This window comes from Oncorhynchus clarkii, chromosome 8 (assembly GCF_045791955.1).
Source record: "Oncorhynchus clarkii lewisi isolate Uvic-CL-2024 chromosome 8, UVic_Ocla_1.0, whole genome shotgun sequence".
Classification (NCBI taxonomy): domain Eukaryota; kingdom Metazoa; phylum Chordata; class Actinopteri; order Salmoniformes; family Salmonidae; genus Oncorhynchus; species Oncorhynchus clarkii.
This window is the reverse complement of record NC_092154.1, coordinates 27,527,744-27,547,871: the sequence shown is the minus strand read 5'-3', so window position 1 is coordinate 27,547,871 and position 20,128 is coordinate 27,527,744. Positions and strand designations below refer to the sequence as shown.

Genomic DNA, 20,128 nt, shown 5'->3' with positions numbered 1-20,128 from the left:
AACTCCTCCCTGTAGGATGTCTCATCGTTGTTGGTAATCAGGCCTACCACTGTTGTGTCATCTGCAAACTTGATGATTGAGTTGGAGACATGTGTGGCCATGCAGTCATGGGTGAACAGGGAGTATAGGAAGAGGCTGAGCACACACTCTTGTGGAGCCCATGTGTTGAGGATTAGCCTAGTGGACGTGTTGTTGCCTACCTTCAGCACCTGGGGGCGGCCCTTCAGGAAATCAAAGGACCCAGTTTCACAGGGCGGGGTTCAGACCCAGGTTCCTTAGCTTAATGATGAGCTTGGAGGGTACTATGGTGTTGAAGGCTGAGCTGTAGCAATGATATTCCTCTAGGTATTTCTCTTGTCCAGATGGGATAAGGCAGTGTGATGGCGTCAACCGTGGACATTGTGTGTAAATTTGGATAAAACACAACATTGTACGGTTGGATCACATGCATCTAAGCTCTAACTAAACCATGTTGAAAAAAAATCCAATAGTGGTGTGTTTTCATTCAAATAAATCAGATGCTTTCTATGAAAACCCCCAATTTGGCTAGCCTAACCAGCCGCCAGATGGCATGGCACTATTATTACAAATGACGTAAAGGGGATAATAGGGCCATCTGGCGACCGTTTGGGCCACATTTTGGCATGTCTCACGTCATGTTTGTTCAAAATCGTTGTAAAGCCATTGTTATTTTGTTTCTTTGACAAAGTCAGTTCGGAAGATTGTTACGTTTAATGTGATGTGATTAATTTACGTTTGTTCCTCAGGTGATTGTTCTAGCACCAGAGGGCGCTGTGCATTCGTAAACAGGAAAAGGTGGGAAATGCCATGGCATGCGGTAAGGTAAACTGGACAGGTTGTATTTGTGTTCGAAGTATGAACATGTATCCATGTTTGCTCGTAGCTACCATTGGATGATATATGTAAACGTTTTATGCGTGCATGTCCACTATTTGGAAATCGTATCTCACGTTCATTTATAATGTGGTTGTCAAGGGATAACTACGCGACTGAATGCTATCTGGGAGGCTTCGGACGTCCATACCGCCATTTAAATTGAAATGTAGCTTAAATGGGTATGGTAAATGTACGTTAGGGTAGGGACGGCCCAAGGATCCCAGATAGCACTGATCGTAAACGAACTGGCTAATAAATGTGCCTACGCAGCCACAGACAACGTAATCTTTGACGAAGCTAGGCCACCGTTAACGTGCTGAGCCAGCATCAGCGCAGCTGTCAGTTGTGTGTGGACCTTGTCCCTTCTGCGTAGCTAAAAGTGTCCCCTCTCCACAGTTTCACGCAGCATCCATCCAGTCAGTAGACTCCGGTTGCATAAGGTTACATAATTATCGGGAAATCTCGGTATTGCTGCACCAGAAACAAGCGAAGCAGCCAAAGCAAAGGATGTAGCTAGAAACACGGTGGGTAACGTTAACTTAACTAGCTAACCTTAGTTCGCTGTTAAAACTAGCGTTAGCATGTATGAGCTAGCAATCTTAACTAGCTAAATTAACCGAGCTAGTTCTAATTCGAAGTTAGCTAGCTACTACGTCAACAGTATATTAGTTAGCGAACGATAACTGTTAACGGAAAGGAACATTTGAGCTAACGTTAATTGTTATAGATAAACAGCAACATGAAAAAAAATAACGTTATTTGACACTATATATATTTTGTTTGCCAATATCAAAGGCTCAATGTTGGCTGTTTAATTTCTGCTGCACTTGTTAGCAATATCAAAGGCTCAGTGTTAGCTGTTTAATTTCTGCTGCACTTGTTAGCTACAGTCATACAAAATGTAACGTTATGTATTGTAAAAAGTACCTAGCTAGCTAACGGAGATGCCCTGTCTTGAAGAGAGTAGTCAGTATCACCTTGAGCTCTAATACAGTTGCTCAGAGTTACTACCAATGTGTATAATAAAATATTGGTTACTACAGCCGTTTGCCAAGCTTTTCATTGTGATCTGTTGCAGTGGTTCAGGGAACTATGCACCTATTCATACCCACCCACTAATCAAAAGGCAAATATTAAACTCACACACACTGGGATTTGAGACTGATAAGCTATGCAAAATGCTTTGCAAATGAGCAGATAACATGGCAAACATGATAACGGCATGAGACAATGTCATTGCAACCACGATGGCAGTAACATGCAACTGGAAAAGACTAAAGGTGGGTAGCTAAATCAAATTGTGAGCAGAATGACTAGGGATATTTTCTTTAGAAGCCAAGGGATGTGCTGCTACTGAGTCAGTCACATGATTCATGGAAAAATGCATAGATAATGTGATACCGATGGTGTCTTTCAAAACTTAAACTGTGGATTGATGAGAAACTGAAGGAGAGAGATGCTGCTTATAAATACGGCAAGGTGACCGGGGACAATTGTTTGGTTAAACAGTACAAATATGACCTATGCAGATAAATCAAGATGAGGAGACACAAGTATAGGTACAACATGGAGGAGAAATTTAGCGGTTTGGATACTAGGTGTATGTGGCAGTGGCTTCTAAACATCACAAATTATAAAAAGAAACCCAGTCAGGTTGTGGACACCAACGCTTGCCTCCCTACCGGACGAGCGAAACTTATTTTTCTCACGCTTTGTGCAAAACGACTCTGAGCTGCAAAGGAGCGCCCCTGAGGACCATGAGGCTACGTGCTTAAGGTCTCCATGGAGGGCGTATGTAAGTCATTCAATCATGTAAACCCTCACAAGGCTGCCGGCCCAGACGACATCCCTAGCCTCAGAACATGTGCAGACCAACTAGCTGTTGTGTTTTCTGAAATGTTCAATCTCTAACTCAGGCTGTTATTCACACTTGCTTCAAGATGTCCACCATCATTCCTGTGCCCAAGAAAGGGAAAGTAACTGAACTGAATAACTATCGACCAGTAGCTCTCATGTAATGAAGTTATTCAACAGGCTAGTCAGAGTTGGTCACCTCCTCCCTCCCCGACACACTTGACCCTCCAATTTACCTACTGCCCAACAAGATCCACAGACTACGCAATCGCCATTGCACTGCACACTGCCCTCACCCACCTGGACAAGAGGAATGCATATGTGAGGGATGCTGTTCAACTACCACTCGACCTTCAATACCATAGTGCCCTCTAAGCTCACCCCAAAGCTCACAGCCCTGGGACTTACCTCCCTATGCTACTGGGTCATGTAATTTCTGACAGGGAGCCTACCTGGTGAAGGTAGGCAACATTACCTCCTCCACACTGATCCTCAGCATGGGGCCCCACAAGGGTGTGTCCTCAGTCCCCACCTGTACTCACTGTATACCCACTACTGAGTGAACTCTCACAGCTCCATCCTCAAGTTCACTGCAGACACGACAGTAGTAGGCCTGATTGCCTACAAGGAGAAAGTAGGCACTCTGACAGTGTGGTGCCAGGTAAACAACCTCTCCATCAACATCAGCAAAACAATGGGGCACGCCCCATCCTCATCAATGTGGACACGGTCAAAAAGTACTCTGGTGTACACATCCAAGGAGCTGAAACAGTCAAACAACACAGAACCCGTAATGAAGAAGGCACGATAGCAACTCTTTAACCTCAGGAGGCTGAAGAAATTTGGTCTGTCCCCGAGGACCCTCAGTGTTCAATGGGAGCATCATCAAGCATACTGTCTGGCTGCATCGCAGCTTTGTAACTCCACCGCCGCTGACCGCATGGCACGACAGAGGGTGGTATGCTCAGCCTAACGCACCATTGGGTGCACACTGCCTGCCCTCCAGGACACATACAACACCAGGTGTTGCAGGGAGGCTAAGATTATCATCAGGTAGCTCAGCCACACGAGCCACAGCCTGGTCTCCCCGCTTCCATCACTCAGCCGCAGGCAATATAGGAGCATTATGGCTAAAACTAAGACTGGCCTAATGCTTGTACCTCCAGACCGCTGAATAGCCACCAGTAGCCGTCGTCGTCCCCCAACAGACATCTACCCTGCCCACATCCCAATGGACATTATCATATCTCAGTTGTAAATATGTATTTTTTGCTTTATTCACACCTACGCTGTTGGCACTCGGAGCGCAAGTATTTCACTGTAGACTGCAACTACATCTGCACCCTGTGCAGGTGACAAAAACATCCTCTGACCAGTAGATTGTATCAGTTGAACAGCATGACTAATGCTCATTCGATATGCTTTCAGCACTCTGACTACGCTGTGGCATTAACCTTCAGTCAGCTCGATTGGCGTCTTTTGGCTTGCTGTTTGGTACACTTCTGCGTTGCTGCATACAGCAGATGATGCAGATATTTTAGCTAATTCCCTTCAATAATTGTTTTTATCTCCCCCATGATAAGGAAGTGGGAAGATTGTGGAAAGGGAGAAGAGCGGGATCATTAGGACGTTGTGCCCACAGACTCGGCGCGTGTGTGTGCGTTGGGGTGCATGCAGCTTTAGAATACCGCACTGATGGAGAAGAGAGACAGGAAGCCGGGCTACTTTGCCAGGTAAGTGAACGGTTCTTCTGTGTATAGCCTCTTTTAGGTCTATGCCAAAGTGTTTATAGTGTTGTGTTTTTCGAGAGCCTGTGAAGTGGGTTTTAGTGTTACCAGCATGTGGCAACAGTTTTGCTTCCCTGTGTGCATAGCGATTTGAGGGAGGACGAGATGTTTTGTAGCACCACTAACTGACGTCCCACTATGCCGTTGTTTGTTACGGTGCATTGAGTGACTGTCCACTTTTACTCTGACTGACATTGTGTTCACTGAGTAGTGCTCTGTAGCCATCTGGCCCTCACTGCACTGGGTACACCTGATACTGGCACTGATGCAATGGAGTCATGCGTCAATGCTCACGCACAGTAGAGTAGCCGACTGGATTTCTATCCCTGTAAGTAGCTGAAGCATGAGACATCCAGCAGTGATGATGTATGCTTGAGATCCTGGCTCTCTACTCCTGGGATAAGGAGGTTGCTGCTGTTTTTGGACGAGTTGTTTATGTTTTGCTGCGCTTGAGTGAGTACGCAGGCAGACTAGCTATTCCTCTGCTACCAGGCTAGAGAGAAAGCAAGAGGTGGATAAAAAGGTAAAGCGCCAAAGGAAATCTCTACATTCCTCTCTTGTTAATGTCCCTGTGTGAAACAGTAGTGTGCTGTGTGGAATTTGTTGGTGGAATCCAGAAATGTTTACCATATGTGTGTATGGTCTGCTGCTGTGTTTGTAATGGAAGAGATGCTATTTGAAGGCCAGAACTATATCTGTCTGTCTTGTATCCAAACCTATTGATCCAGTGCTCCTCCATTACTCTGTCGCTGTCAAGCGCTCTCTTTAGTCGTCTGCTTCTCCATTTTCACATGTCCTTTGCCTGTACAGCATCTGTTTTCCTTGAATTTTGATTTCCCTGCCCCATTCTTTCTCCAGCTTTTTCTGTACTGGGCCCAGACAGCCAGGATCTTGTTTACAATCCATTTCAATCTGACTAGAGCTACATGCTGCCATGTCGGCTTAGTTAGCTGCAGCTGCCCCTGTTAATGAACCCAGGCAGGCGGGGGTGGGAGATGCCATGACATCACCGCCTGACCTATCAATAATGAATCAGGAAAAAGGACAGAGGAGAAGAGAAAGTGGGCAAGCAAAAGACAGTGACGTTTTGGATTTCTGTTTTTGAGTTTTTCACAACCTAACAGGAAACATTCATTAGTCGTGAAATCCAATGTTCATAAGCATGATTGGAAGTAAACAGATTGACCAGCCCTCTCTCCATATCCTCAGGTTGAAGAGACGGAGACAGCTCAAACAGAGCCAATCAGAGAAGGCTATGGCTGAGCAGAACCCGTCGGATTCGTCCTTAAAGACGCCCGTCATCTCCTGCCCATCCCTCCCTGCTTTTTCTGATCCCCAGGAGAGGATAATACCAAACCCACCTGAAGGTTTAGGTAAAACACGCCTCACACACACAGCCTTTCTATGGGCACATTAAAAAAGGGTCAGAAGTGCACTACATGACCAAAAGTGTGGACATCTTGTCGAACATCTCATTCCAGAATCATGGGCATTAATATGGAGTTGGTTTACCCTTCGCTGCTATAACAGCCTCCACTCTTCTGGGAAAGCTTTCCACTAGATGTTGGAACAGTGCCGCGAGTCCAATAAACTCTCATTCACGTCTTGTCCCAGAATCGCCCAGAATGCACCACGCAGTCCATGGGAAACGTTGCCCATGCTACGCCAATGGGCCGTGTGGTGCATTCTGGGCGATTCTGGGACAAGACGTGAATGGGAGTTTATTGGACGCTAGCTCAAAAACCCAACATTAACACAAATTTCATCAACAATAAGTACAACATTGCAAATATTTTCTGAGATGTGAGAATTAACTTGCTATCTGTAATATCGTATAGCTTTGGAATCGTGACATTCTCTACTTTCAAGGAAAATAGACGTGTTTCTTGACATACGCAATCCCTTCTCAAAGTCCGTGTAACGATTAACTTGACCGTGCATGACTGTTCACACGATTGGACCACAGTCTGCTGGGTGGAGAATTATATGTTCCTTCATTCATTGGATTCAGACTCCACTCTGTGAGGCACATCGATCTGCAGGTTGAACATGATGAGATTGTGGACAGCTAACTACCTACTTTACATGATGGTATTGTCTTTGGTTGTTGTGTTTAACTACGTTTGCTAGCAAGCCAGCCCATAACGAGATCATTGCGTTGTGGATTTTTGTAGTCGACTTGACCTGCAACAGATTTCAACAACAATTTTCCATGTTGCTACCAACCTTATTATAAAAGGAAAATTAAACATTTGTTCACAAAAAAATTCTCACATTTAAAGGAATGGTGGATTATTCCTTTTTAAGGACACCAGCTCTTTCCATGACAGACTGATCAGGTGAATCCAGGTAAAAGCTATGTCACTTGTTAAATCCACTTCAATCAGTGTCAATGAAGGGGAGGAGACAGGTTAAATAATGATTTTTAAGCCTTAAGACAATTGAGACATCGATTGTGTATGTGTGCCATTCAGAGGGTGAATTGGCAAGACAAAAGATTTAAGTGCCTTTTGAACGGGATATAAACTCAGCAAAAAAAGAAACGTCCTCTCACTGTCAACTGTTTATTTTCAGCAAACTTAACATGTAAATATTTGTATGAACATAAGATTAAACAACTGAGACACAAACTTAGCAAGTTCCACAGACATGTGACTAACAGAAATTGAATAATGTGTCCCTGAACATAGGGGGGGTCAAAATCAAAATTAAGTCAGTATCTGGTGTGGCCACCAGCTGCATTAAGTACTGCAGTGCATCTCCTCCTCATGGACTGCACCAGATTTGCCATTCTTGCTGTGAGTTGTTACCCCACTCTTCCACCAAGGCACCTGCAAGTTCCCGGACATTTCTGGGGGGAATGGCCCTAGCGTTCACCCTCCGATCCAACAGGTCCCAGATGTGCTCAATGGGATTGAGATCCGGGCTCTTCGCTGGCCATGGCAGAACACTGACATTCCTGTCTTGCAGGAAATCACGCACAGAACGAGCAGTATGGCTGGTGTCATTGTCATGCTGGAGGGTCATGTCAGGGTGAGCCTGCAGGAAGGGTACCACATGAGGGAGGAGGATGTCTTTCCTGTAACGCACAGCGTTGAGATTGCCTGCAATGACAAACGGCTCAGTCAGATGATGCAATGACAGACCGCCCCAGACCATAACGGACCCTCCACCTCCAAATCGATCCCGCTCCAGAGTTCAGGCCCTGGTGTAACGCTCATTCCTTCGACGATAAACGCAAATCCGACCATCACCCCTGGTGAGACAAAACAGCGACTCGTCAGTGAAGAGCACTTTTTGCCAGTCCTGTCTAGTCCAGCGACAGTGGGTTTGTGTCCATAGGTGACATTGTTGCCGGTGATGTCTGGTAAGGACCTGCCTTTACAACAGGCCTACAAGCCCTCAGTCCAGCCTCTCTCAACCTATTGCGGACAGTCTGAGCACTGATGGAGGGATTGTGCGTTCCTGGTGTAACTCGGGCAGTGGTTGTTGCCATCCTGTACCTGTCCCGCAGGTGTAATGTTCGGATGTACCGATCCTGTGCAGGTGGTGTTGCACGTGGTCTACCACTGCGAGGACAATGTCTCCCTGTAGCGCTTTCTTAGGGGTCTCAGAGTACGGACATTGCAATTTATTGCCCTGGCCACATCTGCAGTCCTCATGCCTCCTTGCAGCCTGCCTAAGGCACGTTCACACAGATGAGCAGGGACCCTGGGCATCTTTCTTTTGGTGTTTTTCAGAGTCCGTAGAAAGGCCTCTTTCGTGTCCTAAGTTTTCATAACTGTGACCTTAATTGCTTACCGTCTGTAAGCTGTTGGTGTCTTAACGACCGTTCCACAGATGCATGTTCATGAATTGTTTATGGTTCATTGGACAAGCATGGGAAACAGTGTTTAAACCCTTTAAAATGAAGATCTGTGAAGTTATTTTGATTTGTTTTGAATGAGCTTTGAAAGACAGGGCCCTGAAAAGGGGACGTTTCTTTTTTTTGCTGTTTAGTAGTAGGTGCCAGGCGCACCAGTTTGTGTCAAGAACTGCAACGCTGCTGGGTTTTTCCACATTGAACAGTTTCCCGTGTGTACCACCACCCAAAGGACATCCAGTCAACTTGACACAATTGTGGGATGCATTGGAGTCAACATGGGCCAGCATCCCTGTGGAATGCTTTTAACACCTTGTAGAGTCCATGCCCCAACGAATTGAGGCTGTTCTGAGGGCAAAATGGGAAGGTGCAAGATCTTCAAGTTCCTCTGTGTCCACATCACTAAGGATCTATCGTGGTCCAAACACACTAACACCGTTGTGAAGAGGGCACGATGCCTCTTCCTCAGGAGACTTAAACGATTCAGCATGGGCCCTCAAATCCTCAAAAAGTTCTACATCTGCATCATTGAGAGCATGTTGACTAGCTGCATCAACGCTTGGTATGGGCAACCACTTGGGATCCGACCACAATGCCCTACAGAAGGTAGTGCGGATGGTACATCACAAAAAATTGTCAGACTGCAGCCACCCAAGTCATAGACTGTTCTCTCTGCTACCGCACGGCAAGCAGTACCGATGCACCAAATCTGAAACCAACAGGACCCTGAACAGTTTCTTCCCCCAAGCCATAAGACTGTTAAATAGTTAGTCTGGGTAGCTATTTGGTTAACTATTTAACAATTTGCATTGACCCTTTTTCCACTAAATTTTTTGACTCATCACATACGCTGTTCACATACTGTTTACTAAAATCTGTCACTTTATTCCTACTTTATAAGTACATATCGATCTACCTCAACTACCTCGCACATGGACTCGGTACTGATACATGTTGTATGTAGCCATGTTATTGTTAATCAATGTGTGTGTCTTAATACTTTTATGTGTTTTTACTTTTCTATTATTTCTATATTTTCTTTCTCTCTGCATTGTTGGGAAGGACCCGTAAGCAAGCATTTCACTGTTCGTCCACACCTGTTGTTTACGAAGTGACAAATACAATTTGATTTGAAGTAAACAACATTTGCAAAAATGTATTTGCGGGAATACACTGTTCTCAAAGACACATGATGTGAGTCGTTTTGTGTGACAGATTAATGTTTCCGTAGTTTTTTCTGGATCCACCACCCAAAGGACATCCAGTCATGGTTTGGGGGCGTGGCCACTGGTGCTGTCGCTGATTAGACATTTTAGAGGCCCTCGTGTTGGCCGCAGTGACAAAATGTAGCTGTTTTTAAAGCTAATTTCCTGTAATTCTACAGATTTTGCCATGGCTCATGCAATCTGAGTGACTCAAACATTATAGCACAATCAATGGGATCCCCATGCCATGATAAAAAATACTCAAATGCATAATTTTTTACATTTTAGATGTACCTGACTGTCAAGCTTTTATGTTGATTGTTGGTTCTCAAAAATCATCTTATTTAAAGGTCCATTATATTATATCTGGTTTTAGTCTTATGTTTACCCCTACAATTATTTTCTATTCACTGTTTGGACATGGGCAGCCCCTAATTATAATAATAATTACACTTTTCTATACAGAAAACCCTGATCTTCGTTATAATCTGAGAGGAAAATCTAAATATGCAACAACTAGGACTGGTGGTTAATGACTAGGATTGTCCCTTTTTGGCTTCTGGACAACAAAGAAAGTTGATATGAAAACCAGTAGTGAAATTCTGAGAAGCTTTTTTGTTTCCTACTGCTAGCTAAGCTGCTGAGTGCTGCTCCTCTGTCTCTCCCTCTGCTCCACTGCTGCAGCCTGTGTCTGTGAGTTGCCTAGCAATGAGTCTCCTCTCTGGCTTGCTCATGGCTCACTCTGGTGAGACAGAGCCATTTAGTTGACACATTAAGCAAGCTACTTTCTTACTCCATACACTCACTATACATTGCTAGTCTGCGGCCTTTTTAATTCCGAGGATGTTGCATAATGACCATACAAACAAGTTATTAAATCCGAAAAGGTAGTCATCCTAGTTATACACTGACTAAGGAGTCTATGTAGGACTACACTGCATTAACTTAGCAACTTTAAAAAATCTATATTATGACATTGGTACAAAGACCGTAATGAGTAAGTGACCGCTCTTACCAGAGGTCAATTCTGTGTGGATGTACAGTGACCCACAGCTGGACTCCTCACAGCCTGCTGTACAATGCTGAGTCATTCCTCCAGTTTCTATAGAGGAGCTGGAGTAGAGGAAAGCGGAAGTAGTGGGAGGGTGTTCTAATGAACTGGTTCTGGCAATAAGAAGTGCTGACTATGACTGTAGCGTACAGAGTTCACTAGGATACTAGCTAGCCGTGTGTGTGTGTTCGCGAGCTAGGGTTATGCTTTTTAATATAATTCTATTTAAAGCAGTGTGTGCTAGTTTGTTGGTGTATACATGCATTTTGTTTCTGAATGAACGGAACGATTATTTTTATTCATCTCTATACTGTGTCACTGACCTATTTCTCTGTCTTTCAGATGACAGCAACAACATGAGCAGCCAGGCCAAGAAAGAGAAGAGGAGGCCCCCCGGGACAGTGGAGTATACTGTGAGTACAGGCTGCCTCCGTAATGCCTCACTACCTCCACCCTCTGACACTACAACTCCCACATGGGGTTCTGACTCAGACTCTTAACTTAGGTAGGCAATGTGGACGATAAGCCTACATTTTTTTGTAATTCAATAATAAAGCAAAAGGGTTGCATCCTATTCAGGGAGTCAAGGTTTCTGCTTTCTACTTTAGTCTTTCGTGCTGCATTTTGGCTTGGCTAGATTGATACTTTTGGTAATACATCCTTGGTAAATGTTTAACTTTGTTGCAGGTGGGACCCCAAGAATCTCTAAACAGCATTGCTCTGAAGTTCAACATCACCCCCAACAAATTGGTGCAGCTCAACCGCCTCTTTTCCCGCAGTGTCTATCCAGGACAGGTGAGCTTTCAGCACTTAACACACCACTTCCTGCTGTCAATCTTAGCTTTCTGATTGGCAAACAAGCCTGTCTGTCACCCTTGCAGAAGCTATTTGTTCCTGACGTGGGCCAATCGGAAGCCGACTCTCAGTCTGTGGGTTCCTCTGACCCCACCTCCATCAAAGATCTAACAGAGAAGGTGTCACAGGTAAGTCAGTTATCCTTGATAAGAACAACCCAGACTAAAGTAATCAATTTGATCCTAGTACTGTGCTCGTCCCTGCTGCCTGGCAATGTTACAGGATGGAGACTTCAGTGGCAGATCAGTAAGACCGCTACGACGTGAGCGGTCTTCCCTGTCCGAGGATGAGAACCCCGCCATTGTCAAGTTCATCAAGATGAGCTGCAAGTACTTCACTGACGGAATGGTGAGTGGCCACGCCGGAGGCCATTTTGAAATTAAAACAACCACCACAGCAACAGAGATTAAAACTCGTGTCTTCTATTGTCTCCCAGGGTGTGGTGGGAGGGGTGATGATCGTGACGCCCAACAACATCATGTTTGACCCTCACAAGTCGGACCCCCTGGTGATTGAGCACGGCTGTGAGGAGTACGGCCTGATCTGCCCAATGGAGGAGGTGGTGTCTGTGGCCCTCTACAACGACATCTCCCGCATGAAGCTGAAGGACGCGCTGCCGTCGTAAGGACCCACCCAGGCATCCTGAGACTCTTTCGCACTGTCAATTCATCTTTCACTCCCTATTTAAACCCTTTTTCCCCCTTTCCTGATCTTATCCTTGCTTTCCTTGCTTATTTGTCAAGTGTCGCATTCTGTCTTTCTACCTCTTTCTGCACTCTCCCGTGTTCGTTCGTTCTTCTCCTTCGGAGGTGAAAATGTTAACTGATTGGCCGAGCTCATGCTGTTGGGTTTCCTGTACCAGATTGTAGGGGCAGACATGACACTCCATTTTTTTAGTTTATCTGTTTCATTTTGTACTGGTTCATTGTTGTTTAATTAGTATTATTATTTAGCCTTTTTTACATTATTTTATTTGTGTTCTGTTTTTGAGTTACATTTTCATTTTGTTCATATATGATTTGTTTAAATTTTCCCATCCTCCGTTGTGATGTGCGTGTGGTGCCCCCTGACTCCTGGCCCGCACAGAGACCTACCCCAGGATCTGTGTCCTCTGTATAGGCCCGGAGAGTGGGAGGAGCTGCCCTCAGAGCGCGACCTCAACCCCTTCAGCCGCTACGAGGCGCTGGATCCCAAACGACCCATTGTCCTGGACGACATCGACTCTGCCCTGTCAGACACGGGTATGACTGAGAGATGACGCACAATGACTTGTATTGGATCGGGATGAATCATAGAAAATCAATATACATCATAGTGAATCATTGTATGTGTAGTTTAAGAGAAATCTAAACCAAATGGCTTATGCGGAATAATTTATTTCGCATTATTTAGATCCATGTGGTAATTTTTGTAATACCTCATGGTTTCTTATATCCCAGTCATAGAGAGGGCAGAGTGTGAGCCAGCAGACCAGTCTCCATCAGACGAGGGTTTCACAGAGCTGGAGCTTCCCTTGAACGGGAGCGCTGAGGAACCAATGAGTGGATCCAGGCCACCTGCCAGTGCTACCAGCCAGGACCAGCGGGGAGAGCTCCCAGGATCGAGTTCCCCTAAACGGGTGGAGTCCCAGTCCCTCTCTGACCCAGTCCCACTGACCTCGCAGAGAGGAGAGGAGGACGATGAAGGACTGGTCCAGAACCGCTCCATCGAGGAAACGACCCAATCACTGCCTGTCCTTTCAGAGACTGAGAATAACGGTGAACTGTTGAAGCCTGCTAGCCTAGCCACACGCCAAGCCAAAGACGGGAACTCTTCAGGGCAACTGGTGAACGGTGTTAGCGACCAATCAGAATCGGCAATGGCCCAAAATAGGAAGCTGAGCTTGAGTGAGACCGCTGCGGCTTCAGGGAAATGTAGTTCTCAGGAACCCAGCCCTGCAGAGGAGTGGCTGAGTGAGGAAGAGAAGCGAAAGAGGAGCAACAAGGCGGAGGTGAAGTCTTGGCTGCTGGAGAGGATGCAGGCGCCCATCCAAAGTGAGTGTTCACAAGCGGTTTGTGTGGTTTCTTGTATAGCATTATTTAAATATTACACTTCCCTCTCTCTCTCTGCAGACATGCTGCTCTCCACAGAGGAGAAGAGTAAGACCCCGCCCATGTTCCTTTGCTTCAAGGTGGGCAAGCCCATGAGAAAGTCCTTCATCATTGGCCGGACATCCAGCCCCGCCCACACGCGAGGAAAACAGCCAGAGTACTGGTTTGCTGTGCCCCAGGAGAGGTGAGAGGTCAACAATGACAACGGTCACAGTCGGAACCTCTTTGAGAACTGGGGTGTATTCACAATGCTATAAATGTTGAATGTTCTAAAACTTAAGTGTGGTGTGTTTCAGGGTGGACCACCTCTATGCATTCTTTGTCCAGTGGTCTCCTGATGTGTATGGTAAGGAGGCCAGGGAGCAGGGCTTCGTGGTCGTGGAGAAGGACGAGCTCAACATGATCGATAACTTCTTCAGTGACCCCAAGTCTTCTCGCAGCTGGGAGGTGTGTTCACATGGCATGACCTTGGTCTGTGTGGTGGTGTATGTTCGCATTGTGTTTAAGTGTTTTGTGACTTTGTGGACTATGCATTTTTTTGTGTTTGGCCCAAGCTGTGTTCAATGTTTTGACCATGCATTGAGTTTAGTATGTTTTGACTGTACTGTTGAGGTGTCTGACCATACATGGTTGTGTTCGTAGATCATCACCATCAACGAAGCGAAGCGCAGGCAGAGTTTTGGCAGCTATGATGGGGAGGAGCCTTTTGGGGATCTACTGCCCATGCTCAGTGACCCCAGTGCTCTGCTACAGGACACACACATAGAGAAGGTAAACACACAAATGCCATGACACACAAAACACTTTCAATCAAGAAAACATACCCAGTGTGACTTCACCTACACAACCTGCCCACAAATGCCGAAATACACATATTCACGCAATCACGTTTCTCTGTCTCCCCACAGCTTGCTTGTCGGCTGCCAGCGCGGGTGCAGGGGTATCCATGGCGACTGGCTTACAGTACGGTGGAACACGGGACCAGCCTAAAGACCCTGTACAGGAGCCTATTAGAGGTGGACAGCCCTGTGCTACTGGTCATCAAAGACATGGACAACCAGGTACTCACACACTGAACATGGTGCTCAATTTGTATTGGGCTCTTGAGTTTTATTCGCACTCTTTATCTCTCCCCCCCAGTTGTTTGGGGGATACTCCACCCATCCCTTCAGAGTAAGTGAGCACTGCTATGGCACGGGAGAGACCTTCCTCTTCAGTTTCTGCCCTGAAATCAAGGTCAGACATAATCTAATTTATACTCTGTTGTATCTGCATACCTACACTACCGTTCAAAAGTTTGGGGTCACTTAGAAATGTCCTTGTTTTCCATGAAAACCTACATGAAATTGTTGCAAAATGAATTGGAAATATAGTCAGGAGAGTGACAAGGTTATAAATAATGATTTTTAATTTAAGTAATTGTGTCCTGCAAACTTTGCTTTCTTCAAAGACTCCTCCATTTGCATCAATTACAGCCTTGCAGACCTTTGGCATTCTAGTTGTCAATTTGTTGAGGTAATCTGAAGAGATTTCACCCTATGCTTCCTGAAGCACGTCCCACAAGTTGGACTGGCTTGATGGGCACTTCATACATACCCTATGGTCAAGCTTCTCCCACAACAGCTCAATAGGGTTGAGATCCGGTGACTGTGCTGGCCACTCTATTATAGACAGGATACCAGCTGACTGCTTCTTCCATAAATAGTTATTGCATAGTTTGGCGCTGTGCTTTGTCATTTCCGTGTTGTAGGAGGAAATTGGCTCCAATTAAGGGCCGTGTAGTGTATGGCATGGCGTTGCAAGATCCCTGTACAAGTCTCCCACTTTACCACCGCCAAAGCAGGCCCAGACCATCACATTGCCTACACCATGCTTGACAGATGGTGTCAAGCACTCCTCCAGCATCTTTTCATTTTTTCTGTCTTGCGAATGTGATCCGAACACCTCAAACTTAGATTCGTCTGTCCATAACACTTTTTTCCAATCTTCCTCTGTCCAGTGTCTGTGTTCTTTTGCCCATTTTAATTTTGTATTTTTATTGGCCAGTCTGAGATATGGCTTTTTCTTTGCAACTCTGCCTAGAAGGCCAGCGTCCCAGAGTCGCCTCTTCACTGTTGATGTTGAGACTGGTGTTTTGTGGGTACTATTTAATGAAGCTGCCCGTTGAGGACTTGTGAGGTGTCTGTTTCTCAAACTAGACACTCTAATGTACTTGTCCTCTTGCTCAGTTGTGCACTGGGGCCTCCCACTCTTTTTATTCTGGTTAGAGACCGTTTGCGCTGTTCTGTGAAGGGAGTAATACACAGCGTTGTATGAGTTCTTCAGTTTCTTGGCAATTTCTCGCATACAATAGCCATCATTTCTCAGAACAAGAATAGACTGACTAGTTTCAGAAGAAAGTTATTTGTTTCTGGACATTTTGAGCCTATAATCGAACCCACAAATGCTGATGCTCCAGATACTCAACTAGTCTGAAGAAGGCCAGTTTTATTGCTTCTTTAATGAGAACAACCGTTTTCAGCTGTGCTAGCATAATTGCAAATGGGTTTTCTAATGATCAATTAGCCTTTTAAAATGATAAACTTGGATTATCCAACACAAGGTGCCTTTGAAATGCAAGAGATGGTTGCTGATAATGGGCCTCTGTACGCCTATGTAGATGTTCCATTAGAAATCAGTCGTTTCCAGCTACAATAGTCATTTACAACATTAACAATGTCTGCACTGTACTTCTGATCAATTTGATGTTATTTTAATGGACAAAAAAATGTGCTTTCAAAAACGAGGACATTTTTAAGTGACCCCCAAACATTTGAACGTTAGTGTATGTTTTAGAATTCATATGACCTCTGTCATTGCCTTGCTGCCTGACTTGATGTGGGTTGCTTTTCCTTTTCTCAGGTTTACCGCTGGACTGGGGAGAACTCCTACTTTGTGAAAGGCAACACAGATTCTCTTCAGATGGGAGGAGGAGGGTGAGTGTATTTGAATATACAGTCCCTTCAGAAAGTATTCATACCTTTTGACTTATTACACATTTTGTGTTACAGCCTGTATTCAAAATGATTCTAACATCATTTTCTTCTCACCCATCTACACATAATACTCCATAGTGACAAAGTGAAATCATGTTTTTAGACATGTTAGCAAATGTATTGAAAGTGAAATATAAAATCTACATAAGTATTTATACCCCTGAGTCAATACGTTAGAATCACGCTTGGCAGTGATTACAGCTGAGAGTCTTTTTGGGTAAGTCTCTAGGAGCTTTGCACACCTGGATTGTACAATATTTGCACATTCTTTCATAAAAAATCTTCAAGATGTGTCAAGTTGGTTGTTGATCATTCTTAGTCAGCAATTGAAGTCTTTCCATAGAGTTTAAGTCAAAACTAACTGGGCCACTCAGGAACATTGGTAAGCAACTCCGGTCTTTATTTGGCCTTGTGTTTTAGTTTATTGTCCTGCGGAAAGGTGAATTTGTCTCCGTGTCTGTTGGAAAGCAGATTGAACCACGTTTTCCTCTAGGTTTTTCCTGTGCGTAGCGCTATTCTGTTTATTTTTATACTGAAAAACTCCCCGGTCCTTGCCGATGACACACATACCCATAACATGATGTAGCCACCACCATTCCTGAAAATATGAATTGTGGTACTCGGTGTTGGATTTGCCCCAAACATATCACAAGACCTTGCATTCAGGACATAAAGTGAATTTCTTTGCCACATTTTTTTTTGTTGCAGTTTTACTTTAGTGCCTTATTGCAAACAGGATGCACCTTTTGGAATATTTTTTATTCTGTACAGGCTTCCTTCTTTTCACCCTGTCATGTAGGTTAGCTTTGTGGAGTAAGTACAATGTTGTTGATCCATCCTCAGTTTTCTCTTATCGCAGCCATTAAACCCTGTTACTGTTTTAAAGTCACCATTGTCCTCATGGAGAAATCGCTGAGTGGTTTCCTTCCTCTACAGAAACTGAGTTAGGAAGGACGTTTGTATCCTTGAAGTGACTTGGTGTATTGATACACTATCCAAATTGTAATTAATAACTTCACCATGCTCAAACGGATATTCAATGTCTGCTTTATTTAGTTTTTCCCTTATCTAACAATGGATGCCCTTCATTGCGAGGCGTTGAAAAACCTCCCTAGACCTTGTGGTTGAATCTGTGAAATTCATGTTCTACTGAGGGACCTTACAATTAACTGTATATGGCTACAGAGATGAGGTAGTCCTTCAAAAACCATGTTAAACACAGAGGGAGTCCATGACTTGTTAAGCACATTTTTACTCCTGAACTTATTTAGGCTTGCCATAATAATGGGGTTGACTCAAGACATTTCAGCTTTTCATTTGTCAAATTTCAAAAACATAACTCCACTTTGAAAGTATGGGGTATTGTCACTGCAGTACACACACACACACAATCTCAATTTAATATTTTTATTAATATTCTGGCTGTTTCAACAGCTGGAAAAAGTCAAGGGGTGTGAATATGTTCTGAAGGTACTGTATGTGGTTGAGCAATGTGAGACTATCTTTGTGTGACCTGCTCTCTCTTTCTGTTGAAGTCAACTTGTAGTTATGAGTTTGTCTGACTTTTTCCTGTCTCTTTCTCCTTCCCTCCATCTAGAGGTCAGATAGGGCTGTGGCTGGATGCTGACCTGTATCATGGCACCACCTCCAGCTGTGCCACTTTCCACAACCAGCCCCTCTCTACTCAGAAGGACTTCATCATCCACAGTGTGGAGGTCTGGGCCTTCGAGTAGCCTCCCTCCACCTCATCCAGTCCCCTCCAAAACCCTCCAGGGGGGAGACCAGGATCTGGCTTCAACGCCCACCCCTTACTCTACCAGAATGGGAAGCTGATAATTTGACATGGTTTATGACAGCTGATTTGATGTGGTTTGTCCTGAGGGTGGCAGAGGTGTGAGAAGCTGTGGCTGGTGTATTTCCCTATTACTCTATTGGCTGCCTTATGCCACCCACAGCTATCCCAGCATGCAGCCTGCCTACAGAACTCAAAACTTCTACCCACTTGGAGAAGAGCGACATGTTCCTGGAGGATCAAAGAGGCAATTGTCCTAGCTAATGGAATCAGTCATGAGTTAATTTCAAACACAATATCAAAACATAGGCAATGAGATGGGAGATTGTTGTATTAGGGATGTGGCTAGTGGGTGCAATGCACATCAAAAAGGAACAAGGTATCTGGTTACAGGTGAGTAAACACAACCATCAATTCTCTACAAACGCAGAAAATCGGAATATTCTTGTTGACAAGTCCATAACATGTCAGGGGAAAAAACATGTGAAAGGGGAAAGGTTAGATGTTTTAGGTAGGCATTTTGTGACTAATTTCTCTTCCAAAACACATCTGCCCCAAAACCACTTTAAATATAGGAGTAATTGTTTACAAAGAAGAGGCTTACCATGACTGAAGGTTCTTGTTTTCATGTCTCCAGTCCTAAATAGACTTAATGAGAATGTTACATTGCATTTCAGAGCATTCCATGTCTCTTTCCAAAACAACTGTCAACTAAGAAGGGAACATAAAGGGGGTTTTGCAATGACCAAATGTCGTTTTATTTTACTTTTGTATCTGTTTTGTTTGTTTCTCGTCACATTTTATAATTTTTCTTATGATTTATTTGTACAAAGAATGTATGATGTTTGAAATAGTATCATTTTGTTACAGAATTGTATTTTTTTTGGTGAATGTGTTGGTTTGTTTTCTGTTGTTTTTAGGTAAGTCCTGTAATCGGCCACAAGGTTGATACATCCAAGCACTAAATAGATTGAAGAATCTCAAGGCAGTATTAGTCTGTCACATCTTTGACCAACTGTACCTTCTCTTTGTTTTACGGTGTGTTTCTGTAAGTAGAGTGAGTTACTGCAGAGTGAGTTTAGTCTACTCAACTGTTCATTAGAACACATGAGCCAAGGGAAGTAAGACGGTTCAATAACTCCCAAGTTGATTGGTCTGGTCTGTGGCATTAACATCAATCATTTGTTTGTGTATAAACCTGTCACGATTGTCATTTTCTGCCACTACATAAGGGAAGGACCGGTGAGTACTGAAATTTCGGGAAAGAAAGGGATATACCATTTTAGTTTTTTTTCTTAACGTGTTCTGTTGAGATCTTATACCACTGTTTTCCAGACCAATGTTGATAAATGGAGTGTTTTGTTTCTGTCTCAAGTAAGTTACCATGAGCTGACTAAACCTACTGCATGATATACAGAAAATACTGTAATACAGACAATACTGCTTAAATATGACATTCCCCTTTCTGCATCCTACTATTCACAAATCCTTATAGGTGTGGCTTTGTTTCTTTCTGTGTAATAGATGTTGAGTGTTGTTCTCACTGTGAATGTTCCCAAAGTGTTATTTCCTGTGAATCCAAAACAGTCATATTATAGGTGAGTATCACTGAGGATATTTATTGTATTGTTATGTTTAAAATGAAATAATAAACATAACATAATACGATTCCAGCCTGAGACTTTTCCCCCCCATATCCT

The 20,128-nt window shown here is 44.2% G+C and overlaps 1 protein-coding gene across 5 annotated transcripts; it reads left to right on the top strand.

Moving 5' to 3' along the window:
• Positions 1-796: 796 nt before the first annotated feature.
• Positions 797-20,096, top strand: LOC139415220 (nuclear receptor coactivator 7-like). 5 transcript variants are annotated; one of them, XM_071163127.1, is made up of 17 exons: positions 797-838; positions 4,335-4,484; positions 5,748-5,911; positions 10,999-11,069; positions 11,344-11,451; positions 11,538-11,639; positions 11,734-11,859; positions 11,948-12,132; positions 12,598-12,752; positions 12,951-13,544; positions 13,623-13,785; positions 13,898-14,048; positions 14,244-14,372; positions 14,510-14,662; positions 14,742-14,837; positions 16,503-16,576; positions 18,234-20,096. In XM_071163127.1, the coding sequence occupies exons 2-17, from the start codon at positions 4,447-4,449 to the stop codon at positions 18,367-18,369; spliced, it is 2,445 nt and encodes an 814-aa protein (XP_071019228.1). In that variant the 5' UTR covers positions 797-838; positions 4,335-4,446; the 3' UTR covers positions 18,370-20,096. The 5 variants fall into 5 exon arrangements, with proteins under 5 accessions (XP_071019228.1, XP_071019229.1, XP_071019226.1 ...); XM_071163128.1 differs by lacking the exon at positions 797-838 and adding an exon at positions 1,239-1,421 and having other exon boundaries at positions 4,339-4,484; XM_071163125.1 differs by lacking the exon at positions 797-838 and adding an exon at positions 1,239-1,421.
• Positions 20,097-20,128: the final 32 nt, after the last annotated feature.